The 18,010-nt window shown below is 29.2% G+C and overlaps 2 protein-coding genes across 4 annotated transcripts; one reads left to right on the top strand and one right to left on the bottom strand.

The window, feature by feature from the left end:
- Positions 1-6,507: 6,507 nt before the first annotated feature.
- On the top strand, positions 6,508-12,772 carry SRT2 (sirtuin 2). 3 transcript variants are annotated; one of them, XM_028045978.2, is made up of 11 exons: positions 6,508-6,700; positions 6,973-7,015; positions 7,156-7,393; positions 7,540-7,605; positions 8,439-8,484; positions 8,973-9,133; positions 9,225-9,354; positions 10,778-10,942; positions 11,703-11,830; positions 12,151-12,245; positions 12,328-12,772. In XM_028045978.2, exons 1-10 carry the CDS (start codon positions 6,677-6,679, stop codon positions 12,203-12,205), a joined length of 1,056 nt encoding a protein of 351 aa, XP_027901779.2. In that variant the 5' UTR covers positions 6,508-6,676; the 3' UTR covers positions 12,206-12,245; positions 12,328-12,772. The 3 variants fall into 3 exon arrangements, with proteins under 3 accessions (XP_027901779.2, XP_027901777.2, XP_027901778.2); XM_028045976.2 differs by having other exon boundaries at positions 6,509-6,700; positions 12,146-12,245; XM_028045977.2 differs by lacking the exon at positions 6,508-6,700 and adding an exon at positions 6,739-6,855 and having other exon boundaries at positions 12,146-12,245.
- A 715-nt stretch (positions 12,773-13,487) lies between these two features.
- LOC114162543 (RNA polymerase II transcriptional coactivator KIWI-like) lies at positions 13,488-15,894 on the bottom strand. The gene is made up of 5 exons (XM_028046466.2): positions 15,751-15,894; positions 15,487-15,638; positions 15,285-15,390; positions 13,895-13,917; positions 13,488-13,746 (listed from the first exon to the last, which is right to left on the bottom strand). The coding sequence occupies exons 2-5, from the start codon at positions 15,613-15,615 to the stop codon at positions 13,687-13,689; spliced, it is 318 nt and encodes a 105-aa protein (XP_027902267.1). The 5' UTR covers positions 15,616-15,638; positions 15,751-15,894; the 3' UTR covers positions 13,488-13,686.
- Positions 15,895-18,010: the final 2,116 nt, after the last annotated feature.

Genomic DNA, 18,010 nt, shown 5'->3' with positions numbered 1-18,010 from the left:
AAGAAGAAGTTGTGTGGAAATTTTGGAAAATGACCAAACAACCACAATAATGAACATGTGCCAACACATTGAAGTGGGGTAATAAAGTAATTTCATTAAGGTTCAGTTTTCTTAGTTATATAGTAGATTTACAGTTAGTACATGAAAACATAATAATCTCCATATAAAGTTGTTCTCATCAAGCTTTTTTTACTTTTTTCACGAAGTGGATGTCCATTCATTACTTAAATGCATATATTTTTATTGTCATAATGGAGTACGTAAAATAATTACTTTTACCAAAATATCATTTGTAGGTGACAATAAAACATCATACATTCACATAAAGTTGTTGCAGGAAAGGTACAATTCAATAGGTATGTATTTTTTTGACAACTGTCGAAATATTTAAATGCATGTGTTTTCATTGAGTGGTCATAATGTAATGAATAGTAACTCAACCACTTGTAATAGTAACTTACATAATTTGTTTTACATTTGCTCATTTTAAGTTTTTCCTTTCTAACGAGTATTAAGTGCATGTCATGTTATTTAATAAATGCATATCTTTTGGAGGACCGTAAAACTTTTATTTGCGTGTAGGAGTAGATAAAATAATGACTTGTACAATAATCTAATTTCATTAAGTGCATGACAATTGACTTATTAAATGCATATCTATTCATTGAGTGTTGAGTTTGTCTTTTCATCTTCATTTGTCTTTTCATTGAGTGTAAATATCTCATTTTCATGTCCATTTAATTAATAAATGCATGTGTTATCATTAAGTGTAAGTTCATATCCATTCATTTCATAAATGAATGTCAAATCATGATTTATATATCTAATGTAGAAAACTTTAATTATGCCCATTAAATGCATGCCAATTCATGATTTATGTTTCCAATGTTGAAAATTTTAATTATATATTCATCCATATTCATTAAAGGAGAATGCTAACCGGTGTCGTTAGGGCACTGGTTAAGGAATAATAAATGTGTTTTGGTATCATCATTTTTACATTGAAAGCTGAAATAATTAAAATAGTATAAATGCACATAATAAATTTTATAAAGACAAAAATACCATTTTAAATTCTTAGACAATAACTTACTATTACAAAACAAGGACTTTGAAATTTTTAAGGTCTCTACTAAAAAGAAAAAAAAATTAATTAAGTCTCAAATTGACACTTTAATTGTTCTCTTTTTTTGTAACATTTTTAGATATTTAACACTATTTTTTTTTCTGTTAATTTATACTTTCTTATGTTTTTTTTAATTTTAAAATGTTTAATACTATTTTTGTGTTGGTTTTTCTATTAATTTAAACTTTCTTATATTTAATTATATTTAATTTTTAACAATATTAAAATATAGTTATTTTATTATTTAATTAGTTTTTAACTTTTATTTGTGAACATTAAATAAAATATGAAATACATGTACAATATGTGTGGATACTTTTATCCTTTAAAGAAAATAAAGTTCTATTAATAGTTATTAGGTCAGATTTGATTTAATATCACACTTATTTATGTACTTTTGTAGGATCTAATATATATTAATTATCCTTAACCAATGTCCTTATGGCACTGGTTAGCAAGACCCTTCATTAAATGTACTAAATTCAATTTTTGTGTAAATGTAATATTATCAACACTATTGACTATTGAGTTATTGATCTACCAAAATTGCAGCAAAGAAGGATGACAACAATTTAAACTTCAATTAATAAATTCAAACATTAAATTGTCTCAAATATTCACTATTGAGTTTGTCATTCAAACTGGAGTACAGTTTAAACTTGGAATATATTAAACTGCTATATTAAAATCTACAAAATATTGTGTGTATCTGTTAAGTAAAATGTATACCCACTCCATATGTCATGTTTCTAACCTCTTGCTAGGTTTATCATTATAGGCGTCGTAAAAAATACAATTGAAAGAGCCAACTTGATCAGTCTTTTTCTTATAACTGTTGGAGGTAAAAAGTTAATATTTTAAAATTAGTCAATATTTAAAATCATAAAATAGCAAATAGCAAATAGACTTAAAAGGTATCGATATAAACCGCGTACTAATTAAAATTAAGAATGACAATTTAACTTTATTAAAAAGGCTAATTAAAAAGGCTAATGAATGTAAGTTTATAATATTTAAATGAAATATTATATAATATTTTGAAATAGTTTGAATTATAATATTTTAATATAATAATTGACATAATAAATTCCACATTTTTATTAAAATATATGAAAAGATAAATATATTAAACTAATATTTATTAAATATTATGTGATGTCATCTTTATATATAATGAGTAAGTTAGTATTCTTATAAATGAATCTAAAAGCATAGTTAGTTTTTTTAAGTCTTTTAATTTTTTCTTTTTGACATTTGTTTTTCTTATTGTAAGAATATGGAAAATATAAATAATAAAAATAATGTTTATGAAATTTTTTTTATATGATCATGTATACCTAATGAGTGGGTTAGTATTTATGTAAAGATATAAAATGATATAGAATTAAATGTTTACCATTTATCGATGAATATAGATGATAACTTGTCTTTTCAAGTCTTTTTAATTTTTAAGTTTGACGTTTGCTTTTGTTATTGTAATAATAACTTATCTTTTCAAATCTTTTCATTTTTTTAATTTTGATGTTTACTTTTGTTATTCTAATAATAACTTGTATTTTCATTTTTCAATTTGACATTTGCTTTTGTTATTGTAATAATAACTTGTCTTTTCAAGTCTTTTCATTTAACAAATTTGAGGTTTACTTTTGTTATTGTAATGATAACTTGTCTTTTCATTTTTCAACTTGACATTTGCATTTATTATTCTAATAATAACTTGTATTTTTAAGTCTTTTTATTTTTGAAATGATTTGTTATTGTAATAATTTAATTAAATTATTTTTTAAGTATTGACTATTGGTTTTCATTATCAGATATTGTGTTAAAGGTGTTGTATGAAATCAGTGGGCTAGTTTTCATATAAAGATACAAAATGATATAAAATTAAATGTTTACCACTATCTATGAATATAGATGATAACTTATCTTTTCAATTTTCAATTTTGACGTTTGCTTTTGTTATTGTAATAATAATTTGTCTTTTCATTTTTTAATTTTGATGTTTACTTTTGTTGTTGTAATGATAACTTGTCTTTTCATTTTTCAACTCGACATTTGCTTTTTGTTATTGTAATAATAATTTGTCTTTTTAAATCTTTTCATTTCCCAAATATTTGCTTTTGTTATAGGATTCATTCCTTCGACTTCTGGACATGCCTTTTGCGTCTGGATAAAAAATACTTTCATTGAAGCTATAAACCTCAACAAAAGTCTACTAAAATTAGGAAAAGAAGAACATTACTTCAACATTAATATGCAAAAAAGGAATGAAAACATATTTAAAACTAAACAAAAACATACAAAAGCATAAATAATTTTTAGAAATAATATATTAAACAAAAATGTCCCATTTTCTCCAACCCACAACTATTTTGCACTATGTGCATCACATCCCAACGCCAACTGAGAAGAAAATGAGAAAGAGAGCATACTTACGTACCAGAAAACCTGAGTCCAGAATGAAGATAAAAAAACATTGGATTGCATAATACCTAACCTTCAAGAAGAAGAAAAACTTAACCTTTAAACAAAATAATGAAATCATAAAAATTTTACCTTTTGAAAATCAACCCTTTTAAAACTAATATTTATCCTTTTGCTTGAAAACATCATGTTGATCTTCAAGAGCTATTTGGTCTTCTCTTCAATAGCTTCTAAAAATTTTAGAAGAATAAATCAAAGAAGAAGAAGAAAATGAACAAAAGTTTAAACTTTAACATAAGAAGGAGAGCATAAGTGCATACAAAAGAATACTTTCCAAAAAAAAACTTTACTAAAGAATCAATTATGAAATAAAAGTAAGACAACATCAGAAACTTCTTCTTTACGAACAAACACACTAATCTGAAGTTGGGTTAAAGAACACCTAACCTTGAAGATGATTTTTACTGAATAAGAAGCATAGGAAAATACTTTGATAATTGAAAACTATAGATACAAAAACAAAGTTGGGTTAAAAAATGAGTACATACAACCTTTGATGAATAACAACTGAACAAATGAAAGCAAAAGGTATAATAGCCTATTTTGAAGAAGATGAATAGAAAAGTTTGATTTTTTTAAAACAACTTTATACAAAAATCAAAACCATAGTATATCTTCGTATAAAAAAAATGAACCTTTGACCAAGTAAGTTACTTTTTGATCCATAAGAATCATCTCCATGTGTCCTTTTGATCCAGACTAATCCTTGTTTTCCACAACCCAGAGATCGATAATTTTGACTGCTAGTTTCAATGTTTCTCTATTTCCACCAATATCTTTGATCATATCAAGTTTCCTAACCATCTACAAAAGCAATATATAAACATGAGATCCATATAACTAATAAAAGAACAAACTTTTAACCAAAAAAAATCATCAAAGGTTAAAGCCTCAACATAGAACCAAAAAAAAAAAAAATCAAGAAAGATTGAAGCTTCAAAGTTAAAACATTGGAACATTGGAACTTCAAAATACAACTACAAAGAAAAACAAAACAACCACAAATATAAGGTTGAAGCTTTCAACCCAAAAAAATAAAGAAACATTAAAGCTTCAACATTGAACCAAAAAAAATCAAGAAAGGTAAGAAAAATACTGTGATAAAAGGAAGAAACTAACTTTAAACCAGCAAAATATAAGAAACCTTGCAACTTCAAAAAAACAATATAAAAGGAAGATCAAAGCAACAACAAACGTAAGGTTGAAGCTTTCAACGAAACAAAATCAAGAAAGGTTGAAGCTTTAAAGCAAGTTGAAGAATAAAAAAAATCAACCAAAGAATATCAAAGCATCTACAAAAGTAACCTTTCAACCAAACTATGAAAAAAAAAGAATGAACTAACTTTCAAGTAAGATGAATATGAACGTAGGAGGTGGAAAACTTTGAAGATTAAAGGAAAAAGATGAATATGAAAGTATGATGAAGTGAATATATGAAGTATAAAAAAGAGTTGACATGTGTCAGTTGGAGAAGTGATGTGCAAATTATGTAAAATGCCAAAAAAACCACAAAAATGGACACTTGTTAAAAAAATAAGTTAGGGTAAGTAAGTAATTTCATTAGGATTAAGTTTTCTTAGTTATATAGTAGATATAGTAGATATAGATGTATTGTCTTTTGTGTTTGATAATAATTTTTTGTACTTTTTACTATCTTCAATTGTATTAAGTATAGATATAGATCGACTTTGCACAAGTAAATTCTATTATGATATCCTACAAGCTCTCAGCTAAATTTAAAAGATTACGAAATCAACAAATTTAGAACCTTTGTAAACTTTATATGCAATTACCAATGTGCATTCTTAATACAATCAATTATATAGACATCCCAACACTTTTGGCCGTGGTGTTGTCCCGGAAAACTCAAAGTCTTTAAAAATTAGTTTGAAATTTTACGTGGCAAGTCCTTCACTTACTGCGGCGGTAAAAAAAAAATTATAGTTAAATATTCATGAGTAAAATCTATAATAAATCCTAAACAGTATCTTTAAAAAATACTTACAAACAATGAGATATGTGTGTTATGGTATCCAATACTTACCACCTGTTAATCATTATCAATGAACTTATTTGGATATCAGTGATCAAAATAAAGGTATAAATGAGAGAAATATTAATCATTCAATACTTATTTAGAATTTCATTTCGTACATTTTTTTTTTTTTCTGTTTATATATATGAAATTTTAAAACTAATATTTTGTAATGTAATTTATTTAAATTTACTTTGTAGAAAGACTCTAGTATTTTATTATCCAATTTTTTTACTAATACATGTTATTACTCTAATATTGTTATTATGCAAATTTATTTAACTAACATTTCATTTTGTTTGATAGAAAGTAACTTAATTAATTTTATACAAATTTGAGATGACATACTTGACCTCCACATTCACAAGAAAATAATTCTGTATATATTCACAGTATATTAATATATGGCTGATTAGTTAATTTCATACTCATTTTTTAAATTATTTTCACTATTATCATCTTCACAATCTTCATGCTAAAATTTTAATAATATATATATATATATATATATATATATATATATATATATATATATATATATATATATATATTGTTATTCTACAAATATTGTTTTTTAAACTAAACTACATTACTTATTCTTATCTTTATGGTTTTTGTTTCTTAATAGAATTATATTTGGAATCAAGGTTTTGTGAATAAAAAAAATGTAAACAAACTTCTCTGAATATTATTAATTAGATTTTCAATAAAAACATATCATTAATCAAATGGATGATTCCATAATTTATGACAAATTTTGTTTACATTTTATGGTAAAGATTATAAAAGTGGGTGTTACATAAACACATTTAATTGATTGATAGTCTATTAATTAAGTTCATTTTTCTAACAAAAGATCATAGATTTATTGATATATGATGTGTTTTTGGAAAAGAAAACAAACTGTGTTATAGTCGGCGGAGAAGTATGCGACGTGGAAGTGGTTGAACATAATGAACCGAAATCCAGAGTGAAAGGCCAAAGAGCGATGCGCAAGGTTGTTTGGTTGTTCTCTCCACCACACAAACAAAATGTCTTTGTCTTTCTCTCTCACTGTAAGTTCCCTTTCTCTCTCTACCAGAGTCTATTACTGCAAATAAATTGGAAATTATGAGTAAACGAAGAATCAGAAACTCGACAAAATTGAAATAGATAACCATTTTCCCGGTAATTTGGATCACTATTGCAAGGAGGGTTTTCTAGAAACATGGTTAATGATACTAGCATTCCCTGTCCTTCAAATTGTTACTCATTTGACTATAGATTCCGAAACATAGTTATTGATGTAACTAACAATGTCTTTTTTGTTTTTTATCTAAACGAACAGTCTTTTGGGGTTGTGAGGAAAGTGTTGGGGAGTCTTATAACAGGCAAGTATGCTTCCCTTGCATTCAAGCTTTTTCTGTTGCACTCACACACAAACTCTTAATTTGAGTTATTCCTCACAGTAGTGGCTTATTTGACTCACTATTATATCATTGTGTTTGTGCAAATTATTTCATCTTAATAGATATTGTTAAACCAATGGGTGGAAATTGGCACTTAGCAAGAAGAGGTGAAAGACTTGTATCATTTAAAGGTAGTGTGAGACTTGTACATACAACGTGCCGAATCTCTATCCCTAGGACCTTCCCAAGAAATGAAGAAAAGGCCTTGTCTAATATCTCAAGGGATAAGAAGACAGTTCCAGAAGCAGATCCTCCCAGTATCAAAGATGTTCATCTTTTGTATGAATTTTTGGACCAGAGGTTAATTTTCTTAATCTGTCTTTTTTCGGGTTAGAAGTATATTAGATCCCTCCATGCATACTATATGTAATAATAACAGTACTTTGATAGTTTTCATTTTGTAAATTTTAACAGTTCCCTAACTGAACTTCAATTTCAACGTACAGTACCAAGCTCACGGTATTGACTGGAGCTGGAATCAGTACAGAGTGTGGCATCCCCGACTACAGAAGGTTCTGGCTCTTCTATGTACTACATTCTAACTTCATGAAGTTACCTAAAGTTTTTATTGGGCGAAAGTAAAACATTTGCTCATAATTGCTACTTGCGAGAGTTTGTTTATGATATTGAAAACTATTTCCTCTGTTTTTATTATTTGAACCGTGTAAGTTTTGTAGATGTAGCATTAAGCATTCAACGATGGCAACATAAAAGGATTAAATGTTTTACTCAGTTAGCTACTTTCTTCTTTGGCCATGTTATAGATACTGTACTTTGATTCATAACTTTTACTATACTTCATCACATTTCTATTGATCCTACCACTTCCTTTAGAATATTGGGTTCTTACTTTCCCTTTATTATAAAAGCAAGATGTGATTATATGTATGAGATCGCATGAATCTGATCTCAGTCTATACGAATCTGATCTTATTCTTTCCTATGCTTTTAGAAGAATTGTTTAGTTGAAAAAAAAAAATTCTAACGACATTGCTGCATCAATATGTAATTGTGTATGTGTAGCAAAGAGGGCTAAGAAAAAAAAAACAAAGTTACTAACTGTGTAAGTAGTTGAAACCAAATGCATCAATGACTCATCAATTGGAGGGGTCGCCATCGACTGTCACTAGTGCTAATTCTGATCAGTTTCCATTTTCAATCATCAGTGGAATCAAAGAGATATCCCGTACTTGTTGAGTGTAAAGATTATATAGGTGTCATCCTTTTTGAGTTTGAAATCTTGAGAATATGGAATGAATTACTAAGGTTTATTGTTCATGTTGCTGACTTTATTTTCCTTTATCTGTTCTTCACTTAACTGAGAGCAGTTTATTATTTATTGCAGCCCCAATGGAGCTTATAGTTCTGGTTTCAAACCAATAACCCATCAGGTAATTTAAAGGCGTGTTAAATTAGATTATACCCTGATATGGCCTAAATAATTTAGAAAAACATGGCCAATGGAAGAAGGAAAAAGGGTTAACTATAGAAGAATTCTTTGAGATATCACATTCCAGATGTTGCTTTAATGGCTTGGGATTTCATATCATTTTTCAAATACATTAGATGTTACTGTTCATAGGGGAAAAGAAAGAACACAATACCTGCAGTATGCCATTATCTTTGGTTGTGTTCTTTGAGAAAAAAAGAAGAAGAAGTTATTAACCAAAAGAGTAGGGAAAACTGAATACTAACCATCTACAGATGGGTAAAAAGGACTTCAAGTTCATGTGTGCATATTTAAATTTGAATGCTTATGGCAATGACTTTGATGAAGAATACTCAGCTAAATTTGCATGCCAAAATAGTCATGACTCATGAAGTCCCTTCATCTTAATCTATGTCTTAAGTTCTCGTTTCTTTTGACATTATTTAAAAGGAGTTTCTCCGTTCAAGTCGAGCTCGGAGGAGATATTGGGCAAGGAGCTATGCTGGGTGGAGACGATTTACAGAGGCGCAACCATCTGCTGCCCATACTGCTTTGGCAACACTAGATAAAGCTGGCCGAATAGATTTTATGATTACCCAAAATGTTGATAGGTACCTTTTACAATTATAAATTTGCTTATTTGGAAAACATGAGATGTTAAAAGCATGGCTATCCTGGAATTTCACTGGACCTCATTTGCAGGCTGCATCATCGTGCTGGTAGCAACCCATTAGAAATACATGGGACTGTATACACTGTAATTTGTATAGATTGTGGATATTCCTTTTGCCGGAGCTTATTTCAAGACGAGTTGAAAGCCCTTAATCCAAAGGTTAGGATTTGCAGCTAATAGAAAAATTGTATGATCGATGAATAAGAGCTTAAGAAGTGGTTTCTATAATGAGAAAATTGCCATTGAAATGAGTTTATGATTAAGTCATGATACTTATAATCTTTTGTTCTAGGGATAAAGTATATTATCATGTTGAGAGATGTAACATTTAGATATGAGTCATAATGGCTCTGTTGTTTGATAATTATAGTATCTGTGTAAGCTCTATTTGACTAAAGGTCTTGATTTCTTTGGGTTGGTTTTTCTTGGGTGAAATAATTCTCCTCTTTTTTATTCTCTTAAATCTGAGGAAGAGAGAAGTCATAGAAGGAGAAGAATGGTGCAGCTGCTGCTCAATCATAGGGTGTATGACATTGGGAGAATAGTGATACCATTAAATGGTTCATACTTTTTAGATTTAGGATGGGATCTGATTGTCGAGAAGTAATGTGAACCAAAAAGCTATGAAGCACAGATACATCTCTGGGTTGAAGTGTCACTGTGTCGCACACGTTTTTACTCTTCCCCCACCACATGTACACTTCTGATTTAATTAGGTATACAGTAAAAAATTGTTTTTGGTTGGTTTGAACTCATAAATTCACTTTTTATCGCTTAAAAAGTTAGCTTAAAATATAATATGAAATATTAACAAAAGTAATGTTTTTTTCATTTCTTATGAAGGTTGATTTAAAAAGGTGAATATACCGTCAAATTAGATATTTTGTTATGTTGCTCGAACTTCATTTTTTTTGCGTCTCTCTTTGTATGTCCTCGTGTCTTATACTTTAGACATTATTTGTTTCAGGAATATTTGTGTCTGAGTCCTGTGTCGTGTTGAATGTTTGTTAGAGTCCTTGCTTCATTGCTAAAGGTAAAGATAAGTATGGGAAAAACTCTGAAATATTCCAAATGGCACGTGTAATAATACTAGCTATTCAAGCTCATGTTTTAACTAAGACTTATACCCTTTGTTGCAGGCACTACTAGAGACTTTCTTAACTCGTAAAACTTCCTCAAATACTTATTGTTTTCTTAAATTCCTTCACACTGCACATAAATAAAGGAGATAAAAAGACAATTCATTGAGGGGTTCATCTTGAATCTTGCAGGGATTACTAAACTGTGTACGGTAGAATTACAACGCTGAGTATATATTAGGATGGTTAGTTGAGTCTTCTTACGAATTATGTTTTGCATGTTGAGATCATTTCCACAATTTCTATTACGTGCCCGATGTGTTCCTTGTACTGAAACTGAAACTCTGAAAGTAGAACATAGCTTGCGTCATTACTGTGCATTTGAAGGCAACAATATATTGCTTCATTTTATCAATGCTTTTATGCAGTAGTTGGAGTTTTCATTTCTCAAAATAATAGGACTGCATTCTTCTGTTCTGAGTTTTCTTTTTCTGATAAACCAGTGGGCGGAAGCAATTGATAACTTGGACCATGGAAACCCTGGATCAGATAAGAGCTTTGGCATGAAACAAAGACCCGATGGTGATATTGAGATTGATGAAAGATTTTGGGAGGAGGATTTTATAATCCCAACATGTCATAAGTGCAATGGAGTTCTCAAACCTGATGTAAGCCATCCGGTTTCTTTCAGTTGAAATATTTGGTTGTGCTTGATACTTTTCTGAATACTTTAGCCTGTTAGTATTGTTCTCTATTATCTAGTTGGTAACAAGTGGCAAGATGAGTATAAGAAATCTTAATCATTACTTTATAATTATGAATCTGATACCGGGAGCCTATGAGCACACCCTCTCTACTTCTCAGAGAAGAAAAATACTACCATAAAGCATTGCACGACTTGAAATGCAGAGAAGCTGAATAGTGGTAAAGGATAGTGGGGTATATGCAAGTTGGATATAATGATATTTGTATCAGCCCATCAACAAGTGACTCATTATTACCCATAGGCATCCATTAAAGATACCTAATTAATATCCATTTCATTATGAATTTTACTCACGAGTGTTGGAGCATGCAGCTTATTTGTCATCCCTGAGACAAAATTCCATGTTGATGACCATTGAAGTTGAGTATTATTTTTTGTAGTTCTATTTATGATAAATCTTGGTGTGTTCTCTAATGTATCTCTTTCGTGTGTTATGATTTGGTGCATTATATCTCCTCTTGAATAAGTTCACGGATGTTATTCAAGATATTTCATGATTCAGCTGAAGGAACAGAATACAAGTGCATTTTGAACAAAAAATAATTATTCTATGGACAGAGAAAAATCATACTTAGTCAATCATGTATCTGAAAATGTGTGGTCGTTTTGATTGGTCTTATTAACTGGTGTCTTTAATTTTCTCGTTTTGGATAACTATGAAGGTTGTCTTCTTTGGTGATAATGTTCCCAAGGACCGAGCTGATATGGCAATGGAAGCGTCCAGAAGATGTGATGCTTTTCTTGTTCTTGGGTCGTCTCTGATGACCATGTCTGCTTTTCGACTTGTCAGGTAGATTGAAGTTTACAATGTCTCAGGGTCTTCTAGTTATGGTGTCTATATTATCTAAATTATAATATTTGTATACACAACATACTAATGTTACTATTACTACTAATAATAATGATAATATTTGAAATTAAAAATCCAGTTGTTGCAATTTATGCAATTATAGTATTGAGAATGAGATACATATAAGAATATCATTTGAAATTAGAAAACTATTTGTTGTAATTAGCTTCAAAACTCTAATTGGAAAGAAGCTTTTGATCCCCATTTTCAAGCAGTGAAATATTTTTCATTTTATTGTGAAATTGACTTTCACAGAGCAGCTCACGAGGCTGGTGCTGCTACTGCAATTGTGAACGTGGGTGTGACGCGTGCTGATGATTTTGTGCCCTTGAAAATCAATGCACGATTGGGTGAGGTATGGATGAATTCATCTTATCTGGTTATATTCAATACTACTGCTTGCTGCCTCAAATCTTACAAGCTTTGCATTGTTGCAGATCCTGCCAAGAGTACTTCACATGGGATCTATAACCATACCTGCTGTATAATGATGTTAAATGAAAACATGTATCAAGTTATCCACTACCCCAACTTTCTTATACACTCATCTTCAGGTAAAATCTAGACGTTTCCATTGGACATCTATTCCTAACTCTTCAAATTCTGTATATGCCACTTTTCACCATAATTCCCCAAAAATTAAAATGCATTGGGTGAAGCATTTTCAACTTCAGAAATAATGAAGTGATGCTTGCAGAGGATATGTGCACGTCCAGATGATTGTTGTAGCTCGACATTCTAGATTTTTAGAAATGATTTTGTCATGTATTTTGTGCTTTGATTAACTTTCATTGATTAAGAGCTTCAAGCTCTAAAAGTGTTGCGTTCTCAGTAGTGACTTGATGCAAAATTGCTCCAATTTCATTTACTTTATTTTATCAATTTTGCCGTGTAAATCATATGGGTGGGAATTCATCTTACGAAGTTCAATGCATGACAGAACTGTAGCCAGCCAGAGACTTCATACAAATTCCTTCTCGTATAACGTTGATTTAGACCAGCACTAACTAATGAAAATGCAATATTAAATTTAAAAATGTTCCTGAACCCTTTGACAACTCCCATTAACATTATAAAAGTCTTTTAAATAATAGATCTAATTATGGGAATACTTTAAATTTTCATGTCACCAAAATTCTCCAAAAGCGTGGAAGAAATTACTTTAGAAGTTAAACTAATAGATTAAACTACTCAACTATATTTTTCTGAAATATGAAAAGAATTGCATTCATTTATGGAGTTCCTACTCTGAATTACATCAAAAGTTATGTATGCATACACTCACCCTACAAACCTCATTTTTATTCTTTTAAACAGCAAAAAGATGAAGTAGGCAAATAGAAGAGTCGGAGAAGAACGATAAAATTCTCTAAACCGATGTGATTAAATACAAAAGAAGAAAATAATCTTTAATTTAAGACGAGATGCTCCTGAAATATTAAAAAATGCCTACTAAAAGACGTTATATGACTATATTCGGAAAAATAGAAAATAGTTTGTTATATTTGCAAAATATTTTTCAATGCGTGTTTTTTCTTCCCATTTTAAGAGAACACTTCCAAGGTTTGTTCCACAAGTAGACTGGAAGCAGAGCATATAGATAAAAACTAGCATATAACTGCTCACTTTACAGGCACCATTAAGCAAAGCTAGACATCCAAAACCTACAATAGCAGTAGCAGCTTAGAAAAGGTGTGATTAGACATCACATAACCCTTCAGTGTTGTTCTAATAATCCAAAATACTGTATAAACATGTCGTTTTGTAGATTAGTAATTACACAAGGTGCCCATTTCCTAAGAATTTTCACTGACTGCTTTGTCAATTTCTTCAACATGAGTGCGAAGCACATTCCACTGTATACGAGAAAGAAAATGAATCATTAGTTGCTAGCTCGAAAATCATTTCTTCAAAAATTTTAGGAAAAAAATAAAGTGTGTATTGATGATATGCATAGAAAAAGAACTTGTAAGCATGCAACATCCAAATTATTTCAAGATATACCTGATCCATGGTCAACGAGATACCTGAAAACAAATTTAAGATGTTAGGGTAACCCTGGGTTTAAAATAAATGGATACATATCAAATATCATATATCAATGAGCTCTATCAAGAATCAAATTTTCAATGAAGACAAACAGCAGACAACAAAATCTATTTCCTGGAAGAACTTCACAGGCCATCTAAGGATGCCTCAATTGCACTGCACAAGCATGACCTTGGAAACAAATGGATGGCATAAATCAGGACCTTTGAAAAGTTAATCAGGTCAAAAGCCAAAAAACTATTGTTCGAAAAAATAGAACATTGGTTAGCAGCAAAAGCAAATTTTAAATATAAATGCATAGCTACTGATCTAGGATATCAGTATATAGCAGCCAACGACAAAATGCTATGACAAGATAGAAAATAGCCGAGTAGCCATTATTCTGCTTTAATATACAAGTAAATACTCAAAAATACTCTCACTCTCTCTGTCCTACTCAAAATACACGGCGATTATAATAAACAACATAAATACATGTGTGAATGTAGCAAGAAAACACGGGAATACAGCAGAAACATAAAAGAAAACATGTAGGCAGGAAGAGAAGAGAAATCCCTGTCCTTATTTCCCATGATAATTATGTAAAAATGCAGTCCATATCTACACCTTAACATTATTTCCCATAAGCCAACAAATGATATGGTAAAGTATTACTTCCAATTCATTCATAGAAAAAACATCCATATTCTTAAACAAAATCAAATTGAATGTTCACACATTTAATAAATTTATTTATATCAACAGTAACAAAGTTCAAAATCATAAAAATTAATCAAATTTTCATATTATCCTAAGCCTAACTGTTTGCCAAAATCATACATACATTACAATGAGCTAGAGTTTCCTTTACTCACAAAATGACAAAAAAACTGGGCTATGAGTAACCAGTAACTAACAACAACAAATTACACAACCATGAATCAATGTCCAACAAAACCCACATCAGAAAAGTATATCTCAAAGAGGTGGCCTGATATCCTACGGAACGTGCTTATCATCAATCTTATCAATAATACATTACCAATCTACAAGTAAGAACTGCATAGATCATCAGCCAGAACATATCATCATCACATTCATCGTTTTAACTACCTTCTTGAAAAAAGAATGAGCCACACCACAAGAGTCATAGGGTATGAGATAGCATTATTTCAATCCATCCAGCAAAATACATTTTATACCATTGCAAAATTAAATCAAAACCCTTCCTATTCCTCAAACAACGCACCCACTGAACTAAAAATAAACTCAGACCAATGTAAGAAAAGTACATAAAAAAAAAAAAATCAAAGAACCAAATAATTTCGAAAAAAAAATCAAACAAAACCGTCAAAAATAATCTAACCTTTCTTGCCAGGCAATTGCTTGCCATCCTTGGAGTAAAACTCGCGAATGTCAACCACAACCTTGCCTTGCCAGTTCCTCACAGAAACCCTCCTGTTCTTAGAAATCTACATTTCACCAAAATAACATAGTAAATAAACGGTAAAATAAATTTTTTTTAAAAAAGGAAAAAAGATAAACCCTAGCATAGTAGAGAAGTGAACCTCGCAGACGACAATAGAGTCGGATTCCTCGTCGGAATCCTTCTTGAAGGTCTTTTTGGGCGGCGCGTGGCCTTCAGAGTCGGCGTCGGAAGCACCGTCTTCGTCTCTCCTCTTCGCCTTCCCAGACATTTCTCGAATCTTCTTTTCTGCTTCTGTGTGGTGAATGAGTGATGAGAGTGAATATTAATGAGAGGCGAGAAAATGGAATTTTATAAAAAATGAAAACACTAATAGATTGAGAGAAAGAGAAGAAAAAATTGAAACCTAAAATAGCTTTTGGCGCCCAAATTTCACTCCAGTCCAAGAGTCACACTACTCGTGAGTGAGTTCATTTCACTCGCTGCGTTTCAAACTTTTCCATTCTCATTCTCTTTGTTTACAGCATGTTAAACCATTGGTTTAATTATTTCTTTGGCCTCCATTTTGGAGTCAAAATCTCAAAATGGTATCCAAATTTTTAAAAGTCTTAAAATGGTCCCATTTTTTGTTGAAACGTCTCACGTTTGTCCTTCTCGTCAAGCCAAGGTTGACGTCGTTAGAGGAAGTGTCACGTGTCAGTTCCTCGATTTTTTAGATTTTTTTATTAATTTTTTTTTATTTTTAATTTTTTTTATTTTAAAAAAAAAATCAAAAAATTGCCATGTGTCAAGCTGTCATCGTGCCACGTGGCAGTAATAGTGACACGTGTCAGTATTACACCACGTATCATTTTGTTAGTCTCAATTTGGTCCATTTATTTTAATTTGTCTCAATTTAGTCCCAATTTTTGTAAAAATTAGCAATTTTGTCCCCCTTCAAATTGAAACAAAATTTAATTTTATATAAATGTTATACAAATATTTTTATTAAATTTGATATTTGTATTCAAATTTTTATTTTTATTATATATTTTTAACATAGCTAAGTTTAGTTAAAATTATGTTTCACATTCAACTTTACTTAAAATTGTTTTAAAATTTTAAATTTATATGTGTTTTATTGTAACATGAACTAGGTAATTTATGAATTTTTTTCTATTAACAACTTTTAAACCATTTTAAATAAAGTTCAATGTAAAATATTAATTAAATGAACTTAATTTGGTTAAAAATATTTACTTGAAATATCAATTTTGATGGAAATATTTGTGTACATTTATACAGAAATTAAATTTGATTTCAATTTGGAGAGGGACAAAATTGCTAATTTTTACAAAAATTGGGACTAAATTGAGACAAATTAAAATAAAGGGACCAAATTGAGACTAAGAAAATGACACGTGGCGTAATACTGACACGTGTCACGGTCACTGCCACGTGGCACGATGACAGCTTGACACGTGGCAATTTTTTTAAATTTTTTTAAAAAAATTCAAAAAAAAAATTAAAAATAATAAAAAAATTAATAAAAAATTCAAAAAATCGAGGAACTGACACGTGGCACTCCCTCTAACGGTGTCAACTTAACCTAACGGCAAGGGCAAACGTGAGACGTTTCAACAAAAAAGGGGACCATTTTGAGACTTTTAAAAATTTGGGTACCATTTTGAGATTTTGACTCCAAAATGGGGACCAAAGGCATAATTAAACCTAAATTATTTCTCTTCAATAGAAAATATTTTTTTCAATCAAAAATACATCTACAAATAAAAACATAAATAAACTCATTTAAATATTTCAAGTCAAAATATCCCTACCTTATATTCTTTCAATCATGGGATTAACATATTCAAATTGTCATTAACATGTTGGAGATAGTTTATATATTTCTTAAATTACTTATTAAAATTAATTTAAACTAAAGTTGCTATTGTTGTGGTTAAAAATAATTAATACATATTAAATTTTACAAAAGTTTAATGTGATATTAAACAAATTATAACTTAATAATTATTAACGTAGTTTTATTTTATTTAGAGGATAAAAAGATCTATAAATATTATACAAATGTGTTTAATATTTTATTTAATGCATGTCAATTAAAAATTAAAAATTAATTAAATAATAAAATAATTATATTTTAATGTTGTTAAAATTTAAAATATAATTAAATGTGAAAAAGTTTAAATTAATAAAAAATTTATAATAAAAAAATAATTAAAATATAAATTTGAAACTTCGTTTAATTTCCTTGTTCCAATATTTCGATCATCTTTTTCAATATTCCCTTAACTTCACAAAATTCTCTATCTTAAAGGAACAGCTAATATTTTATTATCTAAAATTATTAATTATAAAGACATAAAGTTATAAATATAAAAAATTTAATTACCTAAACTTTGAAATGAAATGTCAGAAACATTTTTGCTTTTTAATAAAGACCTTATTAATTCCAAAATGTTTATAAAATAACTAAGGACACTAGTTAAAGATAATTAATATATTTTGAATTTTACAACAATGTATAATTAATTGTGATGTTAAATAAATCTTGACTTAACCATTATAAATACAATTTTACTTTATTTAAAGGATAAAAAATCCATAAGTGATATACATATGTAAGTAATAATTTATTTGATACACACCTATAAAAAAATTAAAAA

Source organism: Vigna unguiculata, chromosome 9 (assembly GCF_037176805.1).
Source record: "Vigna unguiculata cultivar grain cowpea cultivar isolate G323 ecotype 2 chromosome 9, ASM3717680v1, whole genome shotgun sequence".
NCBI lineage: Eukaryota > Viridiplantae > Streptophyta > Magnoliopsida > Fabales > Fabaceae > Vigna > Vigna unguiculata.
The sequence above is the reverse complement of the archived record's forward strand: the minus strand, read 5'-3'. Positions and strand labels throughout refer to the sequence as shown.